Raw genomic sequence first — 27,668 nt, forward strand, 5'->3', positions numbered from 1 at the left:
GTCACTATTTAACTGACTCGTGTCCAATTCAAACATCCAGAAGAAAAAGACAGAAGGGGGCACTTGGATGGCTCAGTGGGTTAAAGCCTCTGCCTTCGGCTTGGGTCATAGTCTCAAGGTCCTGGATTAAGCCCCGAGTGGAGTTGGACTCTCTGCTCGGCAGGGAGCCTGCTTCCTTCTCTCTCTCTGCCTGCCTCTCTGCCTACTTGTGATCTGTCTGTCAAATAAATAAATAAAATCTTAAAAAAAAAAAAAAAGAAAAAGAAAAAGATAGAAAGCTCTCTATTTATTATGTAAGTTCCATAAAAAGGTTCCTAAAGAAGGTGAGGACAATCTTTTTGTCATTTGCATAATGCAGCTCTCATATCTTTTCAACTGCCCTAGCAGATCTCAGCCCTGGCCAGTAAATAAAGCTACAATTACTAAGACTAAACACATTTAGAGAATAAATCAGAATAAAAACACTGACAACACAGATGTGTGAATAATAATTATAATTAACCCCTTCTAAAAGGAAAGGTGTATGTAATAGTACATAATAGTAACAATTTAACCCATCTTTTTTTTTTTCCTTTTTACTCAAAGCATAAAGCAGAGACAACACTTTATCCCAGGTTAACATGCAACTTTAAAAAAAAGTTAATATACATATTAAACATGGAAATTCACCAGTAAAACCTTATTTTTCATCCCCCACCCCCAAACATATCTTGACAGGAGTCCTTAATTTCATAATAAACAAGGTCCTACCACTGGTCACCTGACCAATGCCTTCCATTTCTGGAGCTTGACAGTTTAGTGAGTTATGGACATAAGAACACTGTTTTAAGTATAACGAAGTAACACATCATCTGCAAAGCAGCTAATAAGACTGCTTTACCAATGGAGAGGTCCCTCTTCCAATCTGCCATTCTCTCCGAACCTCAGCAAAACCAGAAATACCCTCCAGCCATCCATGAAGCTCTCCTGTCAAGAAAGACCTGAAACATTATTTCCCTAGGTATCTAACACATAAGCAGCGATGAACTATAAAAGCACCCAAGTGCTCCAAGATCCTTACTTTTAGGAATATTCCTTGAGTGTAAAATTTTCTTAGGATACAAGAAACATTAGTTCTAAAAAAGATAGAGAGAAGACAGATTTTTCTGCCTCTTCGTGCATACAAAGCTTGACTTAAAACCTTTTATCATATTAAAAATTCCAATACAACCAACCTAAGAACTTCCGAAAGTTTTTCTAATTCCTTTTTGTTTTAAATGTGGCTTCAATGATGTCAATACACATAGAAGTTAATTTGGGAGGGGTAGTTACACAAATAGACGACTTGGAACACATTTTCATGTAGGCTTCTCTAGGAAAATACAATAAGGAAGGAAGACGATCTACAAGAATTTGTCATATTTAAAATCAATACTGTTAGTAAAATGTATTTTAAGCACAAATTAAAATTAGTATACATTTTTCTCATCTCTAGCAACCAAAAGAGCCCTGCTTAGACATAATTATAGCTTCCTCCTCAATGTTATCTTGAACATTAACCCAGAAAAAATTTTTAAAAGTGCTCTGCAGGTATCACCTCCTCTCAAAAAAACCATAGAGGGCCATAATATAAGTAAAGGCTACTCCAATCTAAATGACTAGTTTAAGCAAAAATAATTAGAGTAATTCTGTATACCACCAATGTAAGAAATTTTGGAGAACAGTATACAAATTATTTAAAATCATGTACACATTTCACTTTCCATGCAAGATGATTTGAAATATAAACACAATATAATTATAAATCACTGAAAATATAGTCAAGTCTCTGCCCCCAGAATTTAGAGTCACACTCTATGACCGGAAAAAAAAGAAGGGAGGGAGAGAGGGAAGAAGGGAAATATGAGAAACATAATAGGAGTCTATCAAATATTTTCGTTTATAAGTAGAATCTAAACAAAGAGGAAGGATTTGGGCATGCACACACACGAAATGATCAAGATCTAAACAATATGATCAAATTTACTAACCACTAAGTATGAGGAGAGTTAAGAGACTACTCTTAAATAAGCAATGAACTTTCACTAAGGTTTTAAAACACACAATGTAATTTTCTGCGAGTGAAAACTATTTAAAAAAAAAAAAGAAATAGGGTTCAGTTTTCCAGCCTCTACATTAGCAGAAGGGCAACAGAACATTTTTATTGGGAAAGAGAAAAAATGGTTTTGCTCATGTTTCTTAAAATATGGTTTGTTATCTAGGTTTGTTGTTTTTTACTCAAATAAAGCACAAACTGTGACTTAGAAATCCTCAGTGCTTTGTCATCAGTATACCAAGCACATATAATACAACAGAAAACACATATAATTTATTAGATGGACTTAAAATCCCACAAAAATCAATTTTAGGCACTTCTTGAGTGTAGACTATGGGAATCTTCTTTCAAAGAACAGCAGATCCAGCAGGAAAGACCATAAAGTTAGTTTTTAGAACAATACGTAACTACTAGACAATAGATTTTAAAAATTGCATAATTAACCCGACTGTATCCTGTTACAATTTCCTCACAATTCTACACACTTCAGGGTTTAATAGAAATAGTCATTTTTTTTTAGCATCCAAAGTTTAATTTTTTTTTCCTTTATTTCACCAATATGGTCTTAAAACTATCTCACATTCTTTGAGGGAGCATGAGAGTGAAGTTCTATTTCTGTATAGAGGCAACTTTAAATTAGTAATGTCTATATTGTATCTACAGCTATACACAATCAACACATGATGGTTGATGATTTTGAGGTCTTTCAACAGGTTTATTTTGTAAAGATAGGCTTCTCATTACTAATTCCTTTAGACATGTAATGTTTATTTGTGTTAAGTAACCATGAGGAAAAAAATAGAAGGTGGGCTATAGGCTTTAAGGATGTCTTTGGGGTAAAACACTACATATAAATTTGGTTTGGCATCTTTTTCTAACTCATGTTGTTTGCACAGGTATCCTCCGAAACATAATCCATTGTTGGTAATGGGAAGATAACATAAACATAACTTCACCCCTTTCATTCCTAACTAGCAGCTTAAGGAGCTGGCAAAGTCTAGGTAGTTCTCTTATCTTTCTGAATCTACTTTTCAGCATAGGAAGCTAAAATTGAGAAGCATTAAAAGTTAAATATAGTATTAAGGATTTTACTACTGGCATTTATATACTGTATGCACAGCAAGCCAGTTTTCTGATGTACTCAACAATCCTGACAATAATCTTTAATGAGCAAAGTACAAATTGAGAAATCAAGCCAGTGGTGGGGAGACAGCAAAGAACTAGAGAACCTACTTAGAAACTGGTGGTTTGGGGAATGACGGCTATTAGGCAAAGTTTAGAATACCTCCAGGACTGAGTAACGTACCTTCACTGATGGTGAATGAAGATACACGGGAGCAAGGGATGGCTGAGCAATGGCAAAGCTGATCTGCAGCAAGAAGTTCAAGATATCTGGACAGTTGGGAAGGGTCAAAGATAAGTCATGCAAAGAGACCTTGTCTCTACCCAGCTCTGAAAGAGGGACTGATGCCAGGATACAACTGGGTAATTGAGAGATGACCACCCCAAAGTCGACAGAAAAATCTGGGATGTACTGCTATCCTCTAGATACAAAGTAGAACACACTACAGATACATTCCCAAAAATGCCTGCAGAGAAAACTAGAAAGTTGTTTACAGTTTTTCTATTTACACTAATACAGATTTTGAGGTTGTCTGTACTGTATGTGGTTGCTGTGGTCAGAGCCAAGAAATGTAACTACCTACAAGACAGAGGACAACAGAATCCAATTTCTAGGCATCTTAATTTTATACACTCAGACAAAAAAGAAAAGAATATCTCAGGGACTTCCTGCCTTTCCTCAAGCTCCCTGTACTTTTCTGTTAATTATCTATTAGGCACTTCATAAAGGCCAGAGAACAGAAACTCTTCTATTTCACACCACACTTCTAAAATCACTTTAACTATCTGCATTAAAAATGCCAGTCAGCAGTGCTAAAGCGCTTTTTTTATTCTTAAGGCAAAATGTCATACCCACTTCCCACTGTCGCCCAAACCACCTGCCTTCACTGTATTCTTTGCCCATTTTAAGAGCCAAAGAAGAGAGAACAGAAAATTTTCAAACTAGACTCCTCAATATAATGTGTAAGATATACTTTGTAAATGCTATTATCACAAAATTAAACATATTTAAATGCTTATAGCATATGGTTACTTTTACCAAGATTATCAAGAATAATTATATGAGTTTCAAAGTTAGTAACAAACAAGGATATTCAAATCCAGCCACAGGTATAGAGGTACGAAGCTTTGTTCTTTTCAGAGGTGAGCACAATGACTCTAAATAAGACGACTGTTTGCACCCAAAATAGCATATTAAAAACCAAAAACACTGCCCTTTGCTTAATTCTACTGAAACTACATATAAATTGCCAATATGACTACTCATGAGGCTCTCCATCGTATTTGGAAATAATACTGTTAAAATTATCTTGATGTATAGTCATACATGAATTAAAATTTTTTCTCATTGTAATTTTGGTTTTATGTACAAGTATATAAGGACTACCTTATTTCTAATGTTTAACCTAGAAAGGGAGAATGTAACAAAAAAATCACGTTTTATAAATGTGGTATAAGATTTCATGCATTCTCGTGATGCCATGTCAGTCACCCCCACACTAAACCAACTGTTAACAATGTAGTGCACACTTTAAACATTCAACTAAGAATAAAGTCTAGCCAGCACCCTGCTGAGAAGGGCGCTTGCTGACATAGTGCTGAACCGAGGCAGCAGCAACCCACGGGACTAAGCTGTGATTATTCAAATGAAAAGATAAAAAGGGTAGATGTGAATTTGCTGGACTACTTTACAGAATATTTATCTCTGATGAAAATGCAACATCTGCAAAACAGATTTAGGTTTTTATGGGAGTTTTTAATATAAAACAAGTAATTACTAATAGTGATTTGAAAAAGTGTAAGAACATATGAATAAAGCTTAGTAATTTAGAATTTACTTTTGTAAAAGCAAGTTGACAAATATTAAAATGTTATACCTGCATTATGAACATTGTAATATAACACACAACACATCCACTGTTAAACACTGATCTCCCATGCCTGACTTGGATTTAGATATTGAGTATATTATATATTACAGAAAGAAACTTTCCAAGTTTTGTCAATGTTTGTGGTATATATACTATGATTCCTCATCAAAATCTGCATGAAATCTAAAAGGCTGGTATTAAATGTAGTTACTTCTTTTCTTCAATATTCTACAACATGCCAGTTTGGATCAGCCTTCAGATTTTCAGGGCATGAAACATACACAAAGAGAGCACCCAAAAATACGTTTTAACACATTTAGGATACAACAGAAATTACAACAGAAATACCTTCAACCATTGTATTTTTCCATTTTCAGTGAAAAAAAAACCAAAAAATATCCTAAGCAAACATATTTGGGGCCAAGTTACTTCTCTGTAAAAATGTGTATCATGTTGTTCAACTTTTAAACCAAATTCTTAAAAGCATAAAAGTTTGTATTTTATAATTGTCAATGCATTCATGTGGTGTTAGGAAGATAAAAGGAAACACGTAGAAACAAAAATCTCAAACTATCCTAATTCCTAAAATGAGAAATTTTCAAATTAAGAAATAATTTGTTGCTTAGAAAATAAGCTTTACTTTTCATCTCAAACTCACTTTAAATGCTTGACATATAATTCAATACTTAAGAAGACTATAGGTAAACTATTTGATTAATATTTATAGAGTGATACTTCTCTGGGCAGACATTTTACACAACAGCTTCCCATTAACGTTGGGAAAAAAAAAATCACTTGATAATTTTAATCACAATTAATGATTGACTGATTAATGGATTAACAATTTTCTCAGTAATTTAGATGCCATAGATCCAATAAAGGAACCAATCTGATAATTGCTCAATGTGTAATTCTGTCCATTCATAATATTAAGCCAAAAATTTGCAGATACTCCACTCAGCTGGATTACATGCTTTCGTGTATATAATTTGATCAACAAAAAATTGGTACACACTGTTGAGCTTTCTACTTTTCTTTCTTTTCTTTTTTTTAAGAGCAGCCCAATGATTTTGGGGGTTGGTTAGTACAATACAGAGAACACAGGGGGAAAGCACAAAATGGCACTTAACAGCAATGCCAGTACTCATCTCATTATGGTCATTAACTAAGGATATTATTACTTTTTGCGTTCTTTGCTTTTCTTTAGAACATAATCAAAGCCATAAACTTGAATTTGAGGTATATACACAATACACACAACCTTATGCAAAATACTTCTCATAATTAACATTACATTTTAAAGTACTGCAAACTGAGTATCTGTGATTTGTATTTTGACTTAATGGAACACGAAGAGAATACACATTCAACTAGGGAGGGTTATACTGATAATAAAGCTCTTAAAATGAAAAATGTCTTCTTCTCCCTTTGTACTTACCACAGGCTACACAATGTCCTGAGAGGATTCATTATGAGAAAAATGGCAATCACAGCTTTAAAGACCTTGCTTTGGAAGGAACTAATGAAAAAGCAGATTGGAAAGTGAGACTTCATCTTTGTTTTCAAATAAGTGGTCTTAATTTTTCTTCTGATAGAAAAAGTTTAAATCAGTTTATTATAAATATATCTAAACCATTAATTTTTGCAGCTTTCAGGTAAAGTCCAGCACTTCGTTTATACAAAGTCTATGAGGAGAGGTCAGTAGAGATCATCTAATCTTAAGTCGTGACATCATCCATTCAAGTCCTTGGCATAATCTATGAAGAATATGAAATCATCTGATTAAATTCTCAATTAAAAAGCTAGGAACAACAAACTAAGAGGTATCATTTTTCATTTTCCTAAATAACAAAGATTAAGAAATCAGTAATATTCAATGCTGGTGTTATTGTGGTGAAGCCATACTCTCATACAGAGTAGTACATCCATGCTTTTCGGGTTTTGTCATGTCTCTAGGGCCTAGACCACTGCCTGAGAGATAAAAGGAACTCAATAATTACATAATGAATACCCACAGAAAGTAATTTGGCAATATGTATCAGAAATACTTAAAATATCAATACCTTTTTTCTACTTCTAGAAATATATTCTAAAAAACTCTAAGAAACAAGGAAAGGCTGATGTATAAGACTGTTTTTCAAAGCATTTTTAATAGGTAAAAGTAAAATTTAAACACCCAGAAATAGAGAAAAAAATTAAATTATAGAACACTGATATCATGAAATATTAAAAACTTCCTTTCAAAGACAATTTTACAGTACAAGAAAATGTTCATGATGTAAATGAAATGAAAGTAGCAGGATGTTAAACCAAATATATAGATGAGGTGGTAAAAGAAAGTATACATATAATAATATGTATGTTACATCTATGTATTTTACAAATCTGAAGGGAATAAAATCTCTTAATACCAGTTGCTAGTGAACAATTTGTAATTGAGAATAGCACAAAACATAAAGAGATTTCACTATGATAATAAAACTGAATGTTTAGAGAGAGGAAAATGTTGTACATATTAAAACAAAACAAAAGACTGTCACAAAATAGTAACTATTCTCTATGAGGAGCTTTTATAGATATGATAAACTACACTACTATTTAATTTAAAAACATCAGAACTTAGATTATTGTGGCAGTATGAATCTAAAAATGTAAAAGAAGAAAAAAAAGAAGAAAAGACAATGAGGTAAAGAAATGGTTGTTTTGATGTTGGCTCATACTTTCCCTACTGTTACTAGATTCCTTACTTTTAAACTACTGATAGGAAATGGTGCAAAATAATAGGCAAATAAATTAAGTCCAACGTGTTAAATGAATAACAGTTACCTAACAGCAAACTAGAAACTGTGCTAAGCACTTAATACCCATGATCTTAATCTTTACAATCCTGAAAGCAGAAGCCTTCCCATACTACAAGAGGGAATCCAGGCTTAAAAGACAGTTGCAAACAGCAGAAGTGGGAGTCAAAATGCCAACCAATACTAAAACCTAGAGCTTAGATCAAGGTGGGAAGTATTTTCTCCAAAACCAAACATTTCCACTTGATGACTACTGGAGAGGGAAGCCCACATAAATAAAAAATTAGAAAGATATTAACATCATCCATTGATCTCCTCTTTTAAAAAATGCACCTGCCAGGGTTTGTATCTATCCCAACTAATGATCTATTTCCACGCAATTACTCCAAGTATTTAAGTCAAATCTTTTGCCATTCCTACATGATCTTTTTTGTTGTCTAATTTAGTATTAAAATCAGTGCTTTTGCTTAAAGGCCTTTGGTAGACATATAAATATAACATATAAAGATATACCTATATCAACATGTATCCAACTATTTGACAAAGATATGTAATGGATAAGGTATTTTTACCTAAATGAGTATGTGGACAATGGGTATTACCTGTGACCTTTTTTTTTTTTAAACAACACATTTGCTTTTTTGAGGTTCTATGTTCTATCAAATGTCTGTAATCAGGTAACAGAGACTTCTATTTCACTAAGATTCAGCTTCATCTCCAATTTAATTCTTTTTTCTCCACTTTTAAATACATGTATGAGGGATTCTTCACAGAGGTCTTAAATTTGGGGTTGAGGTTCTTCTGATGTTAGGCAAGACCAGAAGCTTGGGGCAGAAACAGATGAGGTAGCTGAGGTGGGAGAAATTCTCCTCCTCAAGAACATGTGGTGAAGGTGAACTAATATAATAAGTTACTAAAGTTATCTATCTGTGCCCCGAGCTTCTGCTCTTTCCTATATCAAATTCAAGACCTCTAATTAGAATCTTCATCTCCCATTTAATTATTTTTCATTGCTTTTAAATACATAGATCCACCATATTTTGGAAATACAACTACAACGAAAACCTTAACTTGCTCACCTCTTTTACAGCTTTTTATCCTATTTCTAACCTCCTTTATTCCCTCTTAATAGCCTTCTCTCCCTCCTCCTGATCCTTGACCTTATATTTGACAATATTGACAAACCACTTCTTTCTTGAAATCCTTTCATCTCTGGGCATTAGACTAGGGCAAAATTCTATTGTAGGCATCTACCTTTCTCTCCCAAACCAGGAACCTTTGTGCCAAACTCTCTCCAATTTCAGCCCCGCTCCCTTTTTTAAAGTCCAAAAACCCCCTCCTGACTACACTGTGGCAAAATGAGTATCCCCAAATTAGTCTCACACTTGAATCCTTTTCTAGTTCAGCTTCTTTATGGATAAAATGTAAATTAAAACCAATCAGTCCACAGGACTGTTACCACAACTAAATGATACACTGTATGGAAAGCACTCAAGGCACAGGGCTTTACAGTGTTAAGATCCACCACCAGTACCAGAACAGTTTCCTGACTTGTCCAGCTCTCCATGACACTCCTATTCCTCTGAATTCTGACAGCCATTCTGTCCTCTCTTTGTTCACATGGATTAGTTCAGTATGTTTACATGTATTACGTATATGTTTTATATTTTATTCTTTACAGAACCAAGCTAGAAACTCTCTAATTACAAGTAAGGACTATGTGTCACATCTCTCCCTTACATTGTTTTATACATGGTAGCCTTAAATATTTATTCATTTAAAGAAGAAATACATGTTTCTAAACTAAATATGTTTTCCAAAAAGAAGACCTCTTACCCCTCGCCAGTAAGAGCACAGCATGCCTGGATATGCCACTGGTGATCTTTAATAGAAGTTAGTTTCAAAAACTGGGAGATTTCTGCTACAGTCATGCATTCTTTAACATCTTGTTTATTAGCAAAAATCAGCAATCCAGCTTTCCGTAGGTCCTACAGGAGCAAACAAAATTGTAAAGGCCAGTGCATTTTATTTATAGATTTTCCAACTTAACTAACTGAATACTTTTGATCTTTTAACCTAGAATTCCACAACTAGTTGACATAAAAGCATCTCACGGCTCTTATGCTGATAGATGGACAGTAAACTTAAAACTAAACTCACTTTAAATACACACTTCTGTATTTTTAAGGATTGACATATTTCTTACAGCCCTAAATTACATTTTTTTAATGATCCTAAGTGCTATAGCTAACAGTCGTATCTTCAAATATGTATTTATCCCCTCCCTAACCCAAAACTAAGTTTCCATAGCTAAGAGCTACTTTTTTGCATGGCAATCAAGAGTTTTTCAAAATTCTACCTCAATCTTTTCTTTAGGTACCCACACCTAAAGCTAGTACCTTCCAGGTGTGTAGGAAACAAACTAATTCATTTTATACAGTATATGCCTGAGGGCCTTAGACTTTAATTCTCAGCTGGAAGGTACTATCCTAAACCCATCCTATTCTTCTGAGACCTAGGTCCTCTATCTTTATTCATGAAGATTTCTTAGATTTGAATATTCAATAGGGCACTTTTGAATTGGCATTAAGTTTATCAAGTTTCCTAATTAGATAGTTTTAGCACTTCTAGGCTTTGCCTCTGAGGCAAATTCTTTAATTTTTCTGAATTTGTTCCTCATAACTAATGTTTATTATCTAATCTGAATAAGACACCATTAACCATTTTACATTAACCATTTTCCAAACAAAATCTCTTAAATCCTAGTAAGATGCCTGTAAGATTCCCATTTTACAGATGAGGAAAACTAAGACCCAGCAGTGAGTAACTCATACAAGGTCATATAGCTACTGAATAACAGAACCAGGTATGAACTGAGATTTTCCCAGTATAACTGCTGCCCCTCATTTATAATATAATCCTGAGACCACCACCTACCTCCTGGGGATGTGGTTTGGATGAATGAACTACTACATGAAAAACACTCCAGGTCAGTATCTGGCTTTGGGTAACAAACAGTCAGTTAAAGTTCAGTTACTGGGGCGCCTGGGTGGCTCAGTGGGTTGAGCCTCTGCCTTCAGCTCGGGTCGTGATCCCAGTGTTCTGGGATTGAGCCCCGCGTCGGGCTCTCTGCTCCGCGGGGAGCCTGCCTCCACCTCTCTCTCTCTGCCTACTTGTGATCTCTGTCAAATAAATAAATAAAATCTTTTAAAAAAAATAAATAAAAATAAAGTTCAGTTACTGCCTGGAAAATGAGGGTCATCTTTACCAAAGTGACTGGTTTAATGTTTTACTCACAAAGCAGTCCAATGGTTATTCATCTCCTTTTACTCTACCCTACCCTTCCCGTTCCCATTTTTAACCCACTGAGCCACCTAGGCACTTCCCCTTTCCCATTTTTAAAGCCAGGGGCTTCCTTGATAATCTATTGAAAATTATGGACCTTTTTCTCATAAAAAGATACATATAAGATTTATATATGATGTTAAAGGGTGTTAAGAGATACCCTAAATTCCATTCATGGATCCTGAATTAAGAACCCATGATGGACACATTCAACTGGTAGATTAAACTTTCATAAAATTGTATACATACACACACACAAAGAGAGACTGAGAAAACTAAAGTTTTAGTGCTGGGCTTGCAAGTTTTCTCAACTGTGTTGAATGACATCATTCTTCTTAGGGATTTTTATAGAATATTTTTATTTCAATCATGTGTATATGTGTTTAAAACAATAAAGTCTTTAGTATATAGAAATTGACACTGCTCCACATTATTTTACTCTGTGAGAACAGAGCTTCAAAAATTTCTTTGATTTTTTTTCTGATGTCAATAAAAATATAAGTAATACATTTTTTATTTGGTTAAAAGGAATTATGCAAAATGTCTTATATGACAATCAAGATAGACTTTTAGTTACAGCGCCCTCTGCAGGATGGCAGCTATGCTACCACAGTTAATGACTGTTACCTGAAAAGCATGGTCAGAGGGGGATACTCTAGAATTTTAAGATTTTGTATTCAGTTTATTTCACCTCTGTTCAGTTCACCTGTCCACATAAAAGGTAAAAAGTTGAGGAGATGGGCTATAGCCAGTACATCTACTGTATTTCATTATCAAGGATCAAATACTTCTTTCCTATCCTAACTGGAAAACAGAACACTTATCAATAGTTGATATGTGACTGAATCACTGAGTAGGTGGACTTTCCATGGAATGGAATTCCTATCTTCCTATCTTCCCAGTTTCAGTATCTCTTGCTAGAGTATGCTGAAATCTTATATAGGTCAGGATGGCTAATGCTGGCATGTTCAAAGAGCACATTTCTGACATTAGAAATACCTGGCACAAGTTAGAACACATTGTTTAAGCTATTTTACTTGCATGTAATCTATACTAATCACTCCTGGTGATGAAATTTGGAGAAGCACCTAGACTGAAAATTGGAAAATATAAAAAATAAAGCTATTTATTGAAAGGTCTCAAAATAAAACCCATACTGTATCTAATTTTTCTAGATTTCACTGGCTTAATGTTTTAAATTTAGGGTTCTTGTTTTTAAAAAAAAAAAGCTATTTTCCTTATTTCTGAGTATTTAGGAAGAGATGAAAATCTTCTTTTACTTTTTATTGAATAACCTCAGGACCAATTATCCATCATTTTAACAATAGAAAAGATACACAATGGATTGTATGGTGAGCGCTGTGAAGTGTGTAACCCTGATGAGTCACAGACCTGTACCCTTGGGGCAATTAATACATTTTATGTTAATACAAATTTAAAAAAAGAGAGATATACTAGATTAGGGCTGCTCATCAACTTGACTTAGTAAGAGATCAAAGTACAAGGGGAACAGTGGTGATTTTTATACATCAGCCAAACTTTGAAGAACTTTCTGCTACCTATTACAGATTATTGTTAAGAGTCTAAAAATATTTTTTCATTTAGTCAAGAAGATGAACAGCAGCACAAGCAAGAGACATTTACTTCCCATCTTCCATATGCCATATGCAACTGTCAGTTTGTTTCTCAAAGTTTCATTTGTGAAGATAATTCCTAGAGGTTGAGTCACTCCAAATAAAACTTCATCTATACTTTTGTGTTTGGGACTATCTCAAAATTCATGAGCTTCAAAGTTTTGCATTTCATTTAAGATGAGGCTTTCAGGGGGAACCTGGGTGGGTTAAACGTCTGCCTTCAGCTCAGGTAATGATCTCAGGGTCCTGGAATGGGGCCCTGCATTGGGTTCCCTGCTCAGTGCAGAGTCTGCTTCTCCCTCTGCACCCCCTCCTGCCACATTTGTGCTCATGCTCTCTCTGATAAATAAATAAAATCTTTAAAAAAAGGAAGCATTCAGAAATATTTAAAATCATTTTATAGTTTCATATCCAGTAATACACGTAAAGCATTATTAGTGATGATAGTAAGATTTGTTGGTTACTACAGTATATATGAAACACCTGATTAAATCCATGTCAATATTTTTCACTCACATTCTCATTCTTTGATCCATCCATTTGCTCTTCCAAAACTGCCGATTTGGCTCTTCCTGACCCTAGTAGATGCCTTAATCTAGCTCCCAAATTTGTCCATAATTCCTTTCTTCTCTGGCAATCTCCCCATTCAGTCTCTCACTTTCCAATGAGGCCTTATTTCTTAACAAAGGGCCCGAATTATGAGAATGCTTAAATTCAAATCTTGGCTCTTGGCTCTTAAAAATCAAGCCACTAATTTTCTGGGCCTCCGTGTACTAATCCATAAAAGATGAGTAACATCCATAACAGATGAAATTAAGTGACCAGCTCAAGTTAATACCCCCAGCTAGTAAAATTCAATAACTTTGTTTGAGTCCTACTACTGGGCTCTTTGATCCTGCTACATATTGGCAAATTAGAGTAAGAATCATAGGAGGAGGCTACCTGATTAAGGTAGTAAAAAAACAGCCAAAAGACAAATACATTTGTGTCTTATTTTGCTTTTTCATAAGTCTTCATAAAACAATAATAACCCTTTGGTGTACACAACAATAACCCCTCTATTATGAAATACAAAGGGAAAATTTAAAAAAAAAAACAACCTTAGTTTTCTACCTATTTCATAGCTTTTTATTTCCCAAACTAGAATAAAAACTTTTAAATGCATGATTAGCAACGTGTACTTAAAAAAAAAAAAAAAATCCAAGGGGTTTAATACAGAGGCCAGAATCAATCCAAAATGGGACACTGCATCACGGCGGGCATGATCCCCGCACAGAAAACAGGAACTTCAGGGGCGCCTGGGTGGCTCAGTTGGTTATGATATCAACTCTTGATTTGGGATCAGGTCATAATCTCAGAATCATGAGATTAAGCCCACATCAGGCTCTAAGCTGACAGTTGGAACCTGCTTGGGCTTTCTCTTTCCCTCTCTCTCTGCCCTTCTCCCCTACTCACACACACTCACTCTCTCCCTCTATTTAAAAAAAAAAAAAAATTAATAAATAAAATCTAAAAAAAAAAAAAGAAAGAAACGTCATTACAAAGATATCTAGTTTTTTTTTCAAGTTTATTTATTTACTTGAGGGGGGGACGGGGCAGTGGGATAAAGAATCCTAAGAAGACTCCACACCAAGGGCAGAGCCCAACATGGGGCTCGATCTCACAACCCAAAGATCATAACCTGAGCAGAAACCAAGAGTTAGATGCTTAACTGAATGTGCCACCCAGGCACTCCAAAAAGATATCCCAATTTTCTTAAGCTTTGTTACAATTCCATTAAAATTAAAAATTACATATATATCTAAATACTAATTTTTCTATTTCCACCTGAGTTGAGAAAGTAACACCTGTAACGAAAGGCATACAAAAAAAAATCAATTGCTACCACAGTATTATATGATTTTATAGTTAATATTATCAGTACCAACTATATTAGTGTATTTAATTTTTAAATTATGCTACCAGTAATATTTCTCAAAGACTAAGAAAATGTGGCTAGTCAAATAGTTTTCTTTAGTCAAAGGGACAGTATCAGAGAAACCTAAGAGCAACAACATTTAAGTATTAGTCTGATAACTGAGTTACAATCAAGACTTCCTAAGTGCCCACGAGATTTTAAAATCTCAATTCCAGGGCACCTGGGTGACTCAGTCGGTTAAGCATCTACTTTCCGCTCAGGTCATGATCTTGGGATCCTGGGATCAAGCCCCATGTCAGCAGGGAGTCTGCTTCTCCCTCTCCCATGCCCTCTACCGCTCCTTCCATCATGTGCACGTGCTCTCTTCTCTTTCTCCCTCTCTCAAACAAATAAAGTATCTTAAAATCCCATTTTCTGGGACCCTGGGTGCTCAGTGGGTTAAGCATCTGCCTTTGGCTCAGGTCATGATCCCAGAGCTGGGATCTAGTTCTACATCGGGCTCCCTGCTCAGCGGGAAGCCAGCTTCTCCCTCTGCCTGCTGCCCCACCTGCTTGTGCGCATTCTCTCTCTCTGACAAAATCTTTTTTTTTTAATTAATTTCCAGTGATAACCTTCTGTATAATTAATCTATATAAAATGCAAAATGCAATCCAATTTAGATCTTTTCACCCAGAAAAACTTCTAGACCAAATTAATCCAGGAAAGAAGAAATAAAATTCTACAATTGATTCCACAATCTTTCCGTTGTTTCCAGATACACGCTTTGGCAAGCATCAAAATTATAAAGCAGGAATGGCCAGCAGGTAAGTAACTCTTTTTTTTTTTTAAGATTTTATTTATTTATTTGACAGAGATCACAAGTAGGCAGAGAGGCAGGCAGAGAAGAGAGGGGGGGAAGCAGGCTCCCCACCGAGCAGAGAGCCCGATGCAGGGCTTGATCCCAAGACCCCGAGATCATGACCTGAGCCGAGGGCAGACGCTTAACCCTCTGAGCCACCCAGGCGCCCCGGTAAGTAACTCTTGAAAAATTTGAAATAGGGGTGCCTAGCTGGCTGAGTTGGTAGAACATGTGATTGTTAATCTTGGGGTCATGTATTTAAGCCCCATGTTGGGCACAGTACTTTAAAAATATTGTTTCAAAATATTGTTTCAAATTTATTTAAAAAATAAACAAATAAAAATTGGAGTAGTACTGTCATGACAAAGTAGAAAGAACAAATGTGACAGAAATACTACACACAGGAGCACAACTGGCTGTGCTCAGTCGGAAGAGCGTGCAACTTTTGATCTTGGGGCTGTGAGTTCAAGCTCCACACAGGGTGTAGAGGTTACCTAAATAAGTAATTATGAAAGAAAGGAAGGAAGGAAGGGAGGGAGGGAGGGAGGGAGGGAAGAAAAGAAAAGAGAAAAAAGGAAAGAGAGAAGCACTCTCTTCCCAACACAACACACATGTAAGCCGGAATCCTACTTACCTCATGGGCTAACATTTTATAGAGTTCTTCTCTAGTTACAGAAATCCTTTCTCTGTCTGTACTGTCCACAACAACTATTACAAACTAAAATAATCACAAAAAAATCAGTGATTACATAATTTAATATTTATAAAATTTATAAAGTACTTATTTGATTTATAGACCACAAATATCAAGGAATTAGAATCTTATGGTATGGTATTACTGGAAAACCAGAGACACCTACTATACATTGTGAAGCCTAAAGGTTTGATCCATTTCTAATTCAAATATTATTTGCTAATTTTTAAGAGAAAATAAGAGAAAAGAGAATACGATGGTAACACTCTATTAGGGTATTGTTAATAGTCTAACAAATATATATATAACACGTTTGCATTCTAAATTAATATCCTGAATGGTAATGAGCCTACATCCATCTATGTGCACCCAAGTCAATATGAAAAAAATACATTATGATGCTAAATTTTAAATATTTCTACAGGTATTTATCAATATCAATTTGAAATGCTAAAAAAGGGCATGATATAGGAGTAATGTGACAGATCAATTTTTAAAAATCAACAGATTGGAAAGAATAAACCCGTACCTAAAACCCTGCTCTCTTCTTTATGTGAACGGCACCTGCTGCCTGCAAGCACAACTCTTTCCTGAACTGATGATGGGAACGCTGTCAGAAGATGCAATTAAGACTCCTAATGGAGCCGGGCAGGACTGAGCCACACTGCACCTCTTCCTCCCCTCCACGAGCACCAAAAATCACAAGGGAAAAGGGAGCAGAAACAGTCATTTTATGTTGGCACAAGTGATGCCATCAAGTTAACTCTGACTGCTTAAAATTAACATGCACTATTTATTTTTCAGAGCTAGCTCTTCTTTTCCAGATAAACCACTGTTAATTTTCAGGGTCTTTTCTACTCTTCAGATTTCATTAACCATACGGCAGATGAGAACAGTTACCTTCCCTCTATTCTCACTTGATACTTACTGATATGTGGCTTTGTTAATATAAAACCAGCTCTATTCCAAGGCATTTTAATAAAACTTAATTTTTAAGATGTTGTCCTAAGTTTAATATCTGCAGCATTACACACAGAAGTACTAACCACATGTATCTTTCCTTTTCCAAAAAAACATGATCAAAGGCTTAGTGAAGTTTTAAGGGATCAACTCATTAAAGGCACTTAATAGGTCTTAATGACATAATATTCATCTTAATATACATTTGGAGTTTTATTACCTTATAATCTGCACTATAAAAATAACTATCAGAGCCTTTCAATTTGTAAGATCGATATAGTAAAGCTCTCAAATGTCACAGATCTGAAATTTCCACTTGGGAAATAACATATAAATAAAAACATATGATCACGTCTAAACTGCTTTATAACCAAAAAGAAAAAGAATTATTTCATGTGCAACTGTGCTTCATTAAGAAACATACGCAGTTAAAGTTTGGCCAGGATTCAATCCTCCAGTACCCTCTAATTTAACTAGGATTTTCTCTATGCCTACAAAAATAAACAGGAAGAGAGAAGTGAAATGGAGAACTATGAGATGGTACTCACTGTAAAAACAACTACTTCAGATAAGTTGTGGGATTAATATATAATCAGACTAACCAATCACCCCCTCATTCCAATTTTCCCTACAGAAGTTCAATGGCAGTAGGTATATAATAACCCTGAAACAGGGAATCAAAGATTCCACTATGTTTAAATTCAACTTTTATTACCATACTAGGATATTTCAAAGAGATTAACCTAAGAGTTCACACCTAGATGTTGTTTCCCAAGCATTCTGCTCCTAGAAGCTTTAGTACATTAAGAAACCTTACCTCTGTGTTAGTATAGTAAGTGTTCCAAGAAGACCGAAGAGATTCTTGGCCACCAATATCCCACATTAGAAAACGTGTATTATTAATCACTATTTCTTCTACGTTACTTCCTATTGTGGGTGATGTATGTACAACTTCATTCATAGAACTGAGGGGAAAAAAAGTACAAATATATTACAATTAGCAAAGAGGCAAGAATGTTTGAGCATTTTTCAATCAAGGGATAAATGAGCATGAATTTTTCCTTTTCTATACCCAAATAGCCCTTTTCTGCTAACTCGTGAGTTAAGGGTTTAAAGAGAGATGGGACCAGGTAGTGAACTATCTTAAATACTCTAGATTCATTCCCAGAAACTACATAAACAGTATTTCTCTACTTTCCACAAGCAAAAAAAGTGAACATACTCAAAGGTCATATAAATTCCTAGTTCTCTTGAAACAGTTACTTAAATCTGGCTCCTGGTTTATAGTCAAACTGCCTTCTTACAGAATTAATTTAGGTTCCACATAACTTTTTTATTGCTTTTATTAATCAAGTTATCACCCAGGCAGAAAAATAACTGTGAACAATAAAATAAAAATTTTAAAGTAGTGAATACTTACAATTGGTAAAGGATGGTAGTTTTCCCTGCATTATCCAGCCCAACAATGATAACTTTGTGCTCTGAAATAAAGAAAACACCAGCTATTTATTAATTAAAAGCATAAAACTTTTAAACTTCCCATTCTATCCTTTCTTTCCAGTTATGTTATAGTTCAGTGCATGACACTTCTTACCTTTCTGGAACTCAAAAGAATATCCTAGCAAGACCAGCAGAAGTGTGCCATTAATTTCACTGTCCTACGCTCTCATTCTACACAGAGAACTCTCACTTCCCTAGGAAGCCAGAAACACTGTATTCTTTCTAGTATATGGAAGTCTACTCTCACTAAAGTATCCCAAATGTAATCATAATTTACAAATGACTGAAAGTGTAAATGTTTCACACTAGACTACACCGTTTAAGTTCTAACTGTGAAATTTAGGCATCAACTCATATATGTTTATATGTGAGGTGGGATAAATGAGAAAGAAAAAAAAAATGTCAGCCTTTAAATCTGGTAGCAGAAGGCCAGGTCCCATCACAGGTGATCAAAAACTATCTGAATACATTTAATATAGCTATTCTAACATAACAACCAAATCTAAGGATGAAGGGTTATGGTGGCAGTGACTATCCTCCTCCTTGGCCTCTATGGCACCACTTTCTCTAAATTCTCTCCCTCCATCTCTTGGTATTTTTTTTTTTTCCTCACTGACACCTCTTCCTTGGGTCTTTCTTCAAAAACATTTGTGGGGCGCCTGGGTGGCTCAGTGGGTTAAAGCCTCTGCCTTCAGCTCAGGTCATGATCCCAGGGTGCTGGGATCGAGCCCCACATCGGGCTCTCTGCTCAGCAAGGAACCTGCTTCCCCCTACCCTGCCTGCCTCTCTGCCTACATGTGATCTCTGTCTGTCAAATAAATACATAAAAATCTTTAAAAAAAAAAACAAAAAACAAAACAAAACCATTTGTTTCCCAGAGCTGTCTCCTTGCATTCTCTTCACATTTTAGCAAGGCATTCTCAGGACCCATCTATTTCCACTCTATCTAAACACTATTCCAAAGATAGCACTGTGTGGAAGAAGTTCATTTCCAAAGATGGACTCTGGATATTCATGCCCCCGGTACAGTGTTCCCTCGCTCCTGACCCACTGTGAATGTGAGGGGTCCTGTGACTCATTTTTAACCAACAGAATGTAACAGATGTGATGCTGCGTGACTTCCAAGTCTACATCATTACAAACCTTGCAGCTACAGCCTGGCTCTTTTGGACAACTTCCTCTGGAGTAAACCAGACACCATGTAACAAGTCCTACTATCCCCAAACCACTATATAGATGAGAAAGCCTACTAATTGTGTGGCCTGACTTTGTGGGGAGAGATCACCCCATGGTTGCCCCTAGCTGTTCCAGCCTTTCCAGATGAGATGCCAGATACACAAAGAAACCATCTTGGATATGCAGCCAGGTCAAGCTATATATGACTCTAGTTCCGCTGCCAACTGCAACCAAATGAGAATTCCAAACTAGAACTTCCTAGCTGAGCTCAATTAAATGATAGAACCATATGGGATAATTAAAAATTACTGCTTTAAGTCACAACATTTAGGAGTGGTTTGTTACATAGCAGTGGTTAGCATAGCACTATGGAAAAGTATCTGTAATTACGCGACCTTGGGAAACTTACTTCTCTAACCCTAAGTTTCCTCACTATAAAACAGGGACAACAGGGGTGCCTGGGTGGCTCAGTGGGTTGAAGCCTCTGCCTTCGGCTCGGGTCATGATCCCAGGGTCCTGGGATCGAGCCCCGCGTCGGGCTCTCTGCTCAATGGAGAGCCTGCTTCCCTTCCTCTCTCTCTCTCTGCCTGCCTCTCTACCTACTTGTGATCTCAGTCTGTCAAATAAATAAATAAAATCTTTAAAAAAAAACAAAACAAAACAGGGACAACAATACCTATCTTTCCGTGTTGTATAATGATCAAGATAGCACATGTGCAGTGCCAACCACTAAGAAAGATGGTTCCTAATCCATGTTTTCAAATCTCTCCTCAACTCTAACCTACCTAGGGGACAGACATGGTGCCACTCAACATATCCAAAACCCAACATTCAAATCTTTTTCTAATTCTATCATACCTAATTCATTTAATGGCATAACCACGAATTCAGCTGCCCCTGGAGTTTATCCAGTCTTTCCCTCAACCCCAACATCTAATCTGTCACCAAGTTCTATATATTCCCCCTCAAAAACATATCCTGAACCTTCTGACAGTGCTAGCCATAGTCCTCATTTCTTACTATAAAACCTTCCCTTGGGGCACCTGGGTGGCTCAGTGGGATAAAGCCTCTGCCTTCGGTTCAGGTCATGATCCCGGGGTCCTGGGATCGAGCCCCGAATCAGGCTCTCTGCTCTACGGGGAGCCTGCTTCCTCCTCTCTCTCTCTCTGCCTGCCTCTCTGCCTACTTCTGATCTCTGTCAAATAAATAAATAAAATCTTAAAAAAAAAAAACCCCACCTTCCCTAGGTGGACTGTCTCCAATCCACCTTTCTACTGTTGCTATTTGTTCTACGCTACAAAGCTGGTTAACACCACTTTAGTTAAATGATAGCTCTGTGGGGGACGTGTGGGTGGTTCAGTAAATTCAAGTGTCTGACTCTTGATTTCAGCTCAGGTCAGGATCTCAGGGTCATGAGATTGAGCCCCCTCTGGAGCCTGTCTCGTGCTTAAGATTCTCTCTCTCCCTCTGCCACATCCCCCAAATTGCATACGCCCTCTCTCCTTCTAATAAAAAATAAATGACAGTTCTCCATTCTGACAGGAAGACAAGGCACAGGTTCTCAGCCTAGTAAATATAAGACAGTCATAAATGAGCAGGCTTCAGCTTTATCTCTCACCACTACCAGCAGGTATCTAACCTGAAATTCAAGCCATTCTCCCCACATAAGCCACACATCATCTTCACAGCAAACATTTTTCTACCTCTACTCAGTTTTTCCCTGAGCTGGAGTTACCTTTTTTACTTCTCCTTCCAGGGAATTCCAATAATCTTTTAAATTTTGTTTTCCCCAAAAAATCACTTTCTCATGCTTTTCCACAATACCTCTAACATAGCACTTGTCATAATTATTTACACATACACTAATCTTCAAAGCTTAATGAGGCAGCCTTCAAGAGTATAGATCCCATGCTAATCATCTTTATAATCCAGTAACTACAACTTTTCCTGGTACAAGGTACTCAATAAATGTTGAATTCATTCATGTTCATCCTATAAAATAATGAGGATTAGAAATATAATTAATAAATAAGTTGAGGATTATAACATGTCACAGTAAGGATATCATTAGGAAAAGCCTTTTCAATCAGATGGTAGAGGTTTTCCAAATAGTTGTCATTTACCACAGAGGGGAATTCCTCCCATTATACAAAAATAGAAGATCAAATAAATAGAAAATTCTAATACAGTCCATTTTATCCAATCACTCTTCTAAGAAAGGGCAAGCAGCTTACAACCAGCAGGGTTCTAAAGGACATAACCACATTTCCCTCATATAGGTACTTAAAAATAATTTTAAAGATGCAGGTCCTGGGGTGCCTGGGTGGCTAAGTGGGTTAAAACCTCTGCCTTTGGCTCAGGTCATGGACCCAGGGTCCTGGGGTTGAGCCCCGCATCCAATTCTCTGCTTGGCAGGGAGCCTGCTTCCCCCTCTCTCTCTGCCTGCCTCTCTGCCTACTTGTGATCTCTGTCAAATAAAATAAAATCTTTTTTAAAGATTTTTTAAATCTTTAAAAAAAATAAAAATAAAGCAGCCTCACCTGACTTAAAAAAAAAATGCAGGTCCCACTATTTAATCTTTAGAGATGACTAGGGTAAAGGAACAGAGAAAATGATCAAATACAAAGACGATACTTATTTTAAATGAAGGGTTAATAACATATAGAGGGCATGCTAAGGTAAGTTCAGTTGAATAACCTCCAAAAGGCCTCATCAGCTGACATTTCTCTGGTGAATTTGCCTCGTGTACGGTCCTTCATCTCCCAGGTCCACAAACTCAACCCTGCTACTTGGAGTAGATAGGACTCAGAGAAGGCAATTCACAGAGGTGACTAATATGTAAACAAGAACACCAAAATGAGTAACATACAATGAGACCAAATGTTCATAACTACGTAACAAGTGCAGTTTAAGGAAAAGTAATAGAGTGGCTGAATTAAAATCAGACTACTTGGAGAACACAGAACCCCATCAAAGGCAGTATTTTAGAGGCTACAATGAGTAGATAAACCCACCTTCACATTAGGGCCATACTTGCATCAGGGCCAGACTACTGAAATCTTTTTTTTTTTTTTTTAAATTTTATTTATTTATTTGACACAGAGAGAGAGAGAGAGAGAGCGCACAAGTAGGGGGAGCAGCAGACGGAGGGAGAAGGTGAAGCAGGCTCCCAGCTTGATCCCAGGACCCTGGAATCATGACCTGAGCTGAAGGCAGACACAATGAATGAGCCACCAAGGTGCCCCAAGACTACTGAATTTTTTAAGCAAGGCATCTTTTCACCTGGAAAGTTTTAAGATTTATCTATTTTTAAAAAGGATTTACTTATTTATTTTAGATAGAGCCAACAAACAAGCACACAGGGGAGTGGGGGCAGAGGGAGAGGGAGAGAAAGAATCCTTAAGCAGAGACCCTGCTGAGCGCAGAGCCCACTGCAGAGCTCAATCAGGATGTCACAACCCTGAGATCATGACCTGTGCTGAAATCAAAAGCCAGATGCTTAAGAGATGGAGCCACTACGTGCCCACCTGAAAAGTTTTCAAATGGGATGGCAGTTCTTAACTCTATTTTTCTATGTCCCCAAGTTAAGCATTCTTCTTTTGATGGCCTATCGCTTTTTCAGGTCTATTAATATAAGCACTATGAACATTTTAATCAAGCGGAATTCACATCATGCCCTACCCTAAACTCTGACTTGGATAAAAGCTTTTAGCTTCCTACTTGAATACTAATTTTTAATAATATCATTTTCAGGGGCACTCAGCAGGGAGTCAGTTTGAGATTCTCTCCCTCTGCCCCCTCACCATAGCTCTCTCTCAAGTAAGTAAATCTTTAAAAAATATATCGTTCTCAAAATGTCAGCTATTTTCAGTTTCAGGAATACCATTTTGTAACCCCCTTTGTATTGGCTACAGGACTAAATTCAGACAGACTTGCCAATGCTCAGGAAGAAAATACAATTACTCTGACCAATGTGAGAAATAGCATTCTAGGGATGTCTGGGTGGCTCAGTCAGTTAATCAACTGTCTTTGGCTCAGGTCATGATCCTAGGGTCCTGGGATGGAGTCCCGCTTCTCCCTCTCTCTGCCTGCCACTCCCCCTGCTTGTGCTCGCGCTTGCTCTCTCTAACAAATAAATAAATAATTTTTTTTAAAAAAATCATTCTACAAAGTACAAAATAGGAGCAAAACCAAATAATACAAATATAGGCAAGAATCTATGATAAAAAACTATAAAGAGTGACTAAAAAAATTGTGTACAAATAACACATATAGAGACCCCAAATACAAAAAAGCACACTGTCTCTTACAAAGTCCTTAATCACTTAGAGAGGTTAAACTGTTATTCTAACTATGCTACCATTTTTCAAAATATTTTGCTACTCTTCTTTTGTGACTGCTCTCAGAGCCTGAGGTACACTGTTTTGGAGCATTCCCAGTGGTGGCAGAACCCTTTAACTGCTGAAGATGATTTTGATTTTAAAGGAAGACCGGGGGCGCCTGGGTGGCTCAGCGGGTTAGAGCCTCTGCCTTCGGCTCAGGTCATGATCTCGGGGTCCTGGGATCGAGCCCCGCGTCGGGCTCTCTGCTCGGCGGGGAGCCTGCTTCTCCCTCTCACTCTGCCTGCCTCTCTGCCTGCTTGTGATCTCTCTCTGTCAAATCAATAAAATCTTAAAAAAAAAATAAATAAATAAAAAAAAATAAAGGAAGACCGGAGCCACTTGATTATTATTTCAGCCATAATAAAGTAAAAGCAAAAACAGGTGCTATCTTGTTGCTGATAAATGAGGTATGATCCCTAAATGATAAGAACAATTTAAAGATTTGTCTCTAAGGAAATTCTAAAAGCTGTTTCAATATGTATTTTGAGTAATAGCAGACGTAACAGTAGAAAAACTCTCCGGCCTTCTAAAATGACAGCTTTTAAGGTGAAAACTCACCTGGTTTTGTTTTTTAAAGCAGTCTCCTTAGTTTAGCCATCCCGGATAGGACTTACTTCCTGATTCCAAATACAGTACTTTCCTACTACTTGTATAAGGAAGGGGTAACTAGGACCCCCCCCCCAAAAAAAACTACAGAAAGATTATTTATTTATTTATTTATTTGACAGAAAGGAAGAGGGAGAGTGAGAGTGCACAGGTTCGAGCAAGCACGGGGAGAGGGGAAGCAAAGGGAGAGGAGAAGCAGACTCCCCACCAGGGAGCCTGATGCAGGGCTCCAGCCCGAGGACCGTAAGATCATGACCTGAGCAGAAGGCAGATGCTTAACTGACTGAGTCACCCAGGCACCCCAAAAAGAGTCTTTATCATACCTGACCATAAGATGAACAGGATAAACAAGATAAAACTGCTGTGAGCACAACTACTATGCAATAACACACAGATATTGACAAACTGAGGGAAAAAAGCACCTGGCAGAAAAGACTCATACCAGAGGATTCCATTTTCTCGTAACACAAGTTAGTCGCCTGCTGAGGACAGGATGGAGTTTTTACAGCCACTGTATAGAATCAACTAGACAACCAGTAAGCTGAAATTAGGTAACATAACCCGTGATGGATAAAGATTTAAACAGCTCTAAGTCTTTCTTCAGTAGTGCCTAGAAATAAAGAAAGCACACTGGGGAGAAAAGGTATGGTGGATGGTACAAGATGAGAATTGTCTGGCATGCTGGAAAACAGGAGAAAAGAGGATCAAAGACGGTGACAGGGGAAGTAATAAAGCAGGTCATACCATTCTACAAACTGGAAACCTTTCCTGTATTTCATTTTACAAATTCAATAAAATTCATTTGTCACCAAAAATGCATAAACATGCAAACATTCCACCAAACTCTAGACACTGTACAGTCCATCAAAGGAATGCAAACTAATGTACTGAACATATAAGGTTTTTAAAAATAGTTAAAATATTTTTAACAGAAAAGAGGGGAGCCTGCGTGGCTCAGTCAGTTAAGGTGTGTAATAGGCTCAAAGATAAAGGTGCCAACCTCATGTTAAAAAGCCAGTTTATGGGGCGCCTGGGTGGCTCAGTGGGTTAAGCCACTGCCTTTGGCTCAGGTCATGATCTCAGGGTCTTGGGATCCAGCCCCACATCGGGCTCTCTGCTCAGCGGGGTGCCTGCTTCCTTCCTCTCTCTCTGCCTGCCTCTCTGCCTACTTGTGATCTCTCTCTGTCAAATAAACAAAATCTTAAAAAAAAAAAAAATTAAAAAAAAAAAAAGCCAGTTTATTATCAACAACAGGGTTAGATTTTTCCGACTTTTCTAATATTGTATCAACTTCCTTTGGAAACCCTTAGGCTCCTTCGCCACTCCAGCCTATTCCTCCCATTACCATGATGGAACAGAATTCTATACAAAACCTAAATTTGCAGCCAAAAAGTCTTATAAGGCACTCCAAAACAAATACTCTACAAAACCTAAAATAGGACATGCATACTAAGAGATAATGTTATTAGGGGCAAATGTAACCAAACTTTTGGCTATTCCAATTCTTTGATGTGTGTGATTCATTACAGGTTTAGTGTTTAGTATTATTTTTCTTTTAGACTATGCCACAGCATTCTTAAAATTATACTCAGATAAGGCCAAACAACTACCCACTGTTACAATGCTTAGAAAGAATTCTGAATTATCTTATTTAGGCTTCAGTTTCCCAATCAATACTTTACTATTTTGTCATGAAAATGTTCCTTGTTTCTCTGTTTCATTTCTTTTTGACTCACCCAGGCAGCCCACCAGTTGCATTCATTGCCAGGTTCCAAAAGTCAATATATATATTCCTCCAACTACCAGTCAGTAAACTAAATGAAAAGATGTCACTGTCAACCTGGATGTTTTCTATCTCTGTGAATCACACCAAAGTCAAAAACCACAAATACTAAGGCAGATAAGAAATTGAGAGCCATTCTGATTCTTGATTTTCACCTCATATCCAAACTATATGAAACCCTAATTTTATCTTACACAGAGCAAAAAAATCCATTTGTCATGTTCTCTATCATCCTCCCAGTCCCTAGCAGAGTCTGGAATAAAACATGTGCTTAATACAGTAGGAAGAAATAAATCAGATCTGGAAGATACAAAGATTGGAAATATTTGATCAAGTCATTTTGTGTTAAAAATTCCATTTTCAAAATCGGAAAGTATCATCAACAAAAAAGTTTGAAAACTAACTTGCTATTTGGCAGTGAAGTTTCAGGAAAAAAACAACTCTTTCGCACTAAGAGGTTGCCGAATGGAAAGCAATCACATGACAAAATTAGAGATGCAATCAGGAAAGAGAAACCACACAATAATCTGAACTTGCAAAGTTCAATGTACAGAAATTAACTATTAAAGAGGATCAAAGTAATGAGGGATTGGCTAATAAAAATAAAGAGTATGGGACTGACAGATACAAGGAGAATCCAGCTGAAATGGAGCTTCCCCCCACCTCCCAAGACTGAGATGCGGACCTTGTTGGGGCCTGGCTGTGGCTCACTGAATGGCGCAAGAAGTAGCTGTGGGGACTTGCCTGTAGATCTCGCTGGAAATTCTCCCTCTAGGGTGTTGGGGAAAACTTCAGTGAGAGGTATTTTACTGGAGGGCCTCCGTGCTGAACTCAACTGAAGTGGGTGCTAGAAATTGCTGGCAGCTGCTAAACACAAGGTGCAGGAGCCAGCCACTAGAGAAGGTGTTCAACGCTCCTAAAGCAGGGCAGAACCTGCTGAAAGCGCACTGTACCCAGGAAGAAAAAC

The 27,668-nt window shown here is 36.8% G+C and overlaps 1 protein-coding gene across 2 annotated transcripts in view; it reads right to left on the minus strand.

The window, feature by feature from the left end:
- Window positions 1–477: 477 nt before the first annotated feature.
- ARL5A (ADP ribosylation factor like GTPase 5A) overlaps window positions 478–27,668 on the minus strand; it is a 31,683-nt gene continuing 4,492 nt past the window's right edge. Inside the window, exons 2-6 of one of the 2 annotated variants that reach the window (XM_047721714.1) lie at window positions 18,675–18,735; window positions 18,072–18,219; window positions 16,235–16,318; window positions 9,702–9,853; window positions 2,116–6,824 (exon numbers count right to left, since the gene is read on the minus strand). In XM_047721714.1, the coding sequence (XP_047577670.1) occupies window positions 6,776–6,824; window positions 9,702–9,853; window positions 16,235–16,318; window positions 18,072–18,219; window positions 18,675–18,735 (494 nt within the window). In that variant the 3' untranslated portion in view covers window positions 2,116–6,775. Of the gene's footprint in view, window positions 6,825–9,701; window positions 9,854–16,234; window positions 16,319–18,071; window positions 18,220–18,674; window positions 18,736–27,668 lie in introns of both variants that reach the window. The other variant, XM_047721715.1, reaches the window with a different exon arrangement.

This window comes from Lutra lutra, chromosome 3 (genome assembly GCF_902655055.1).
Source record: "Lutra lutra chromosome 3, mLutLut1.2, whole genome shotgun sequence".
Taxonomy (NCBI): Eukaryota; Metazoa; Chordata; class Mammalia; order Carnivora; family Mustelidae; genus Lutra; species Lutra lutra.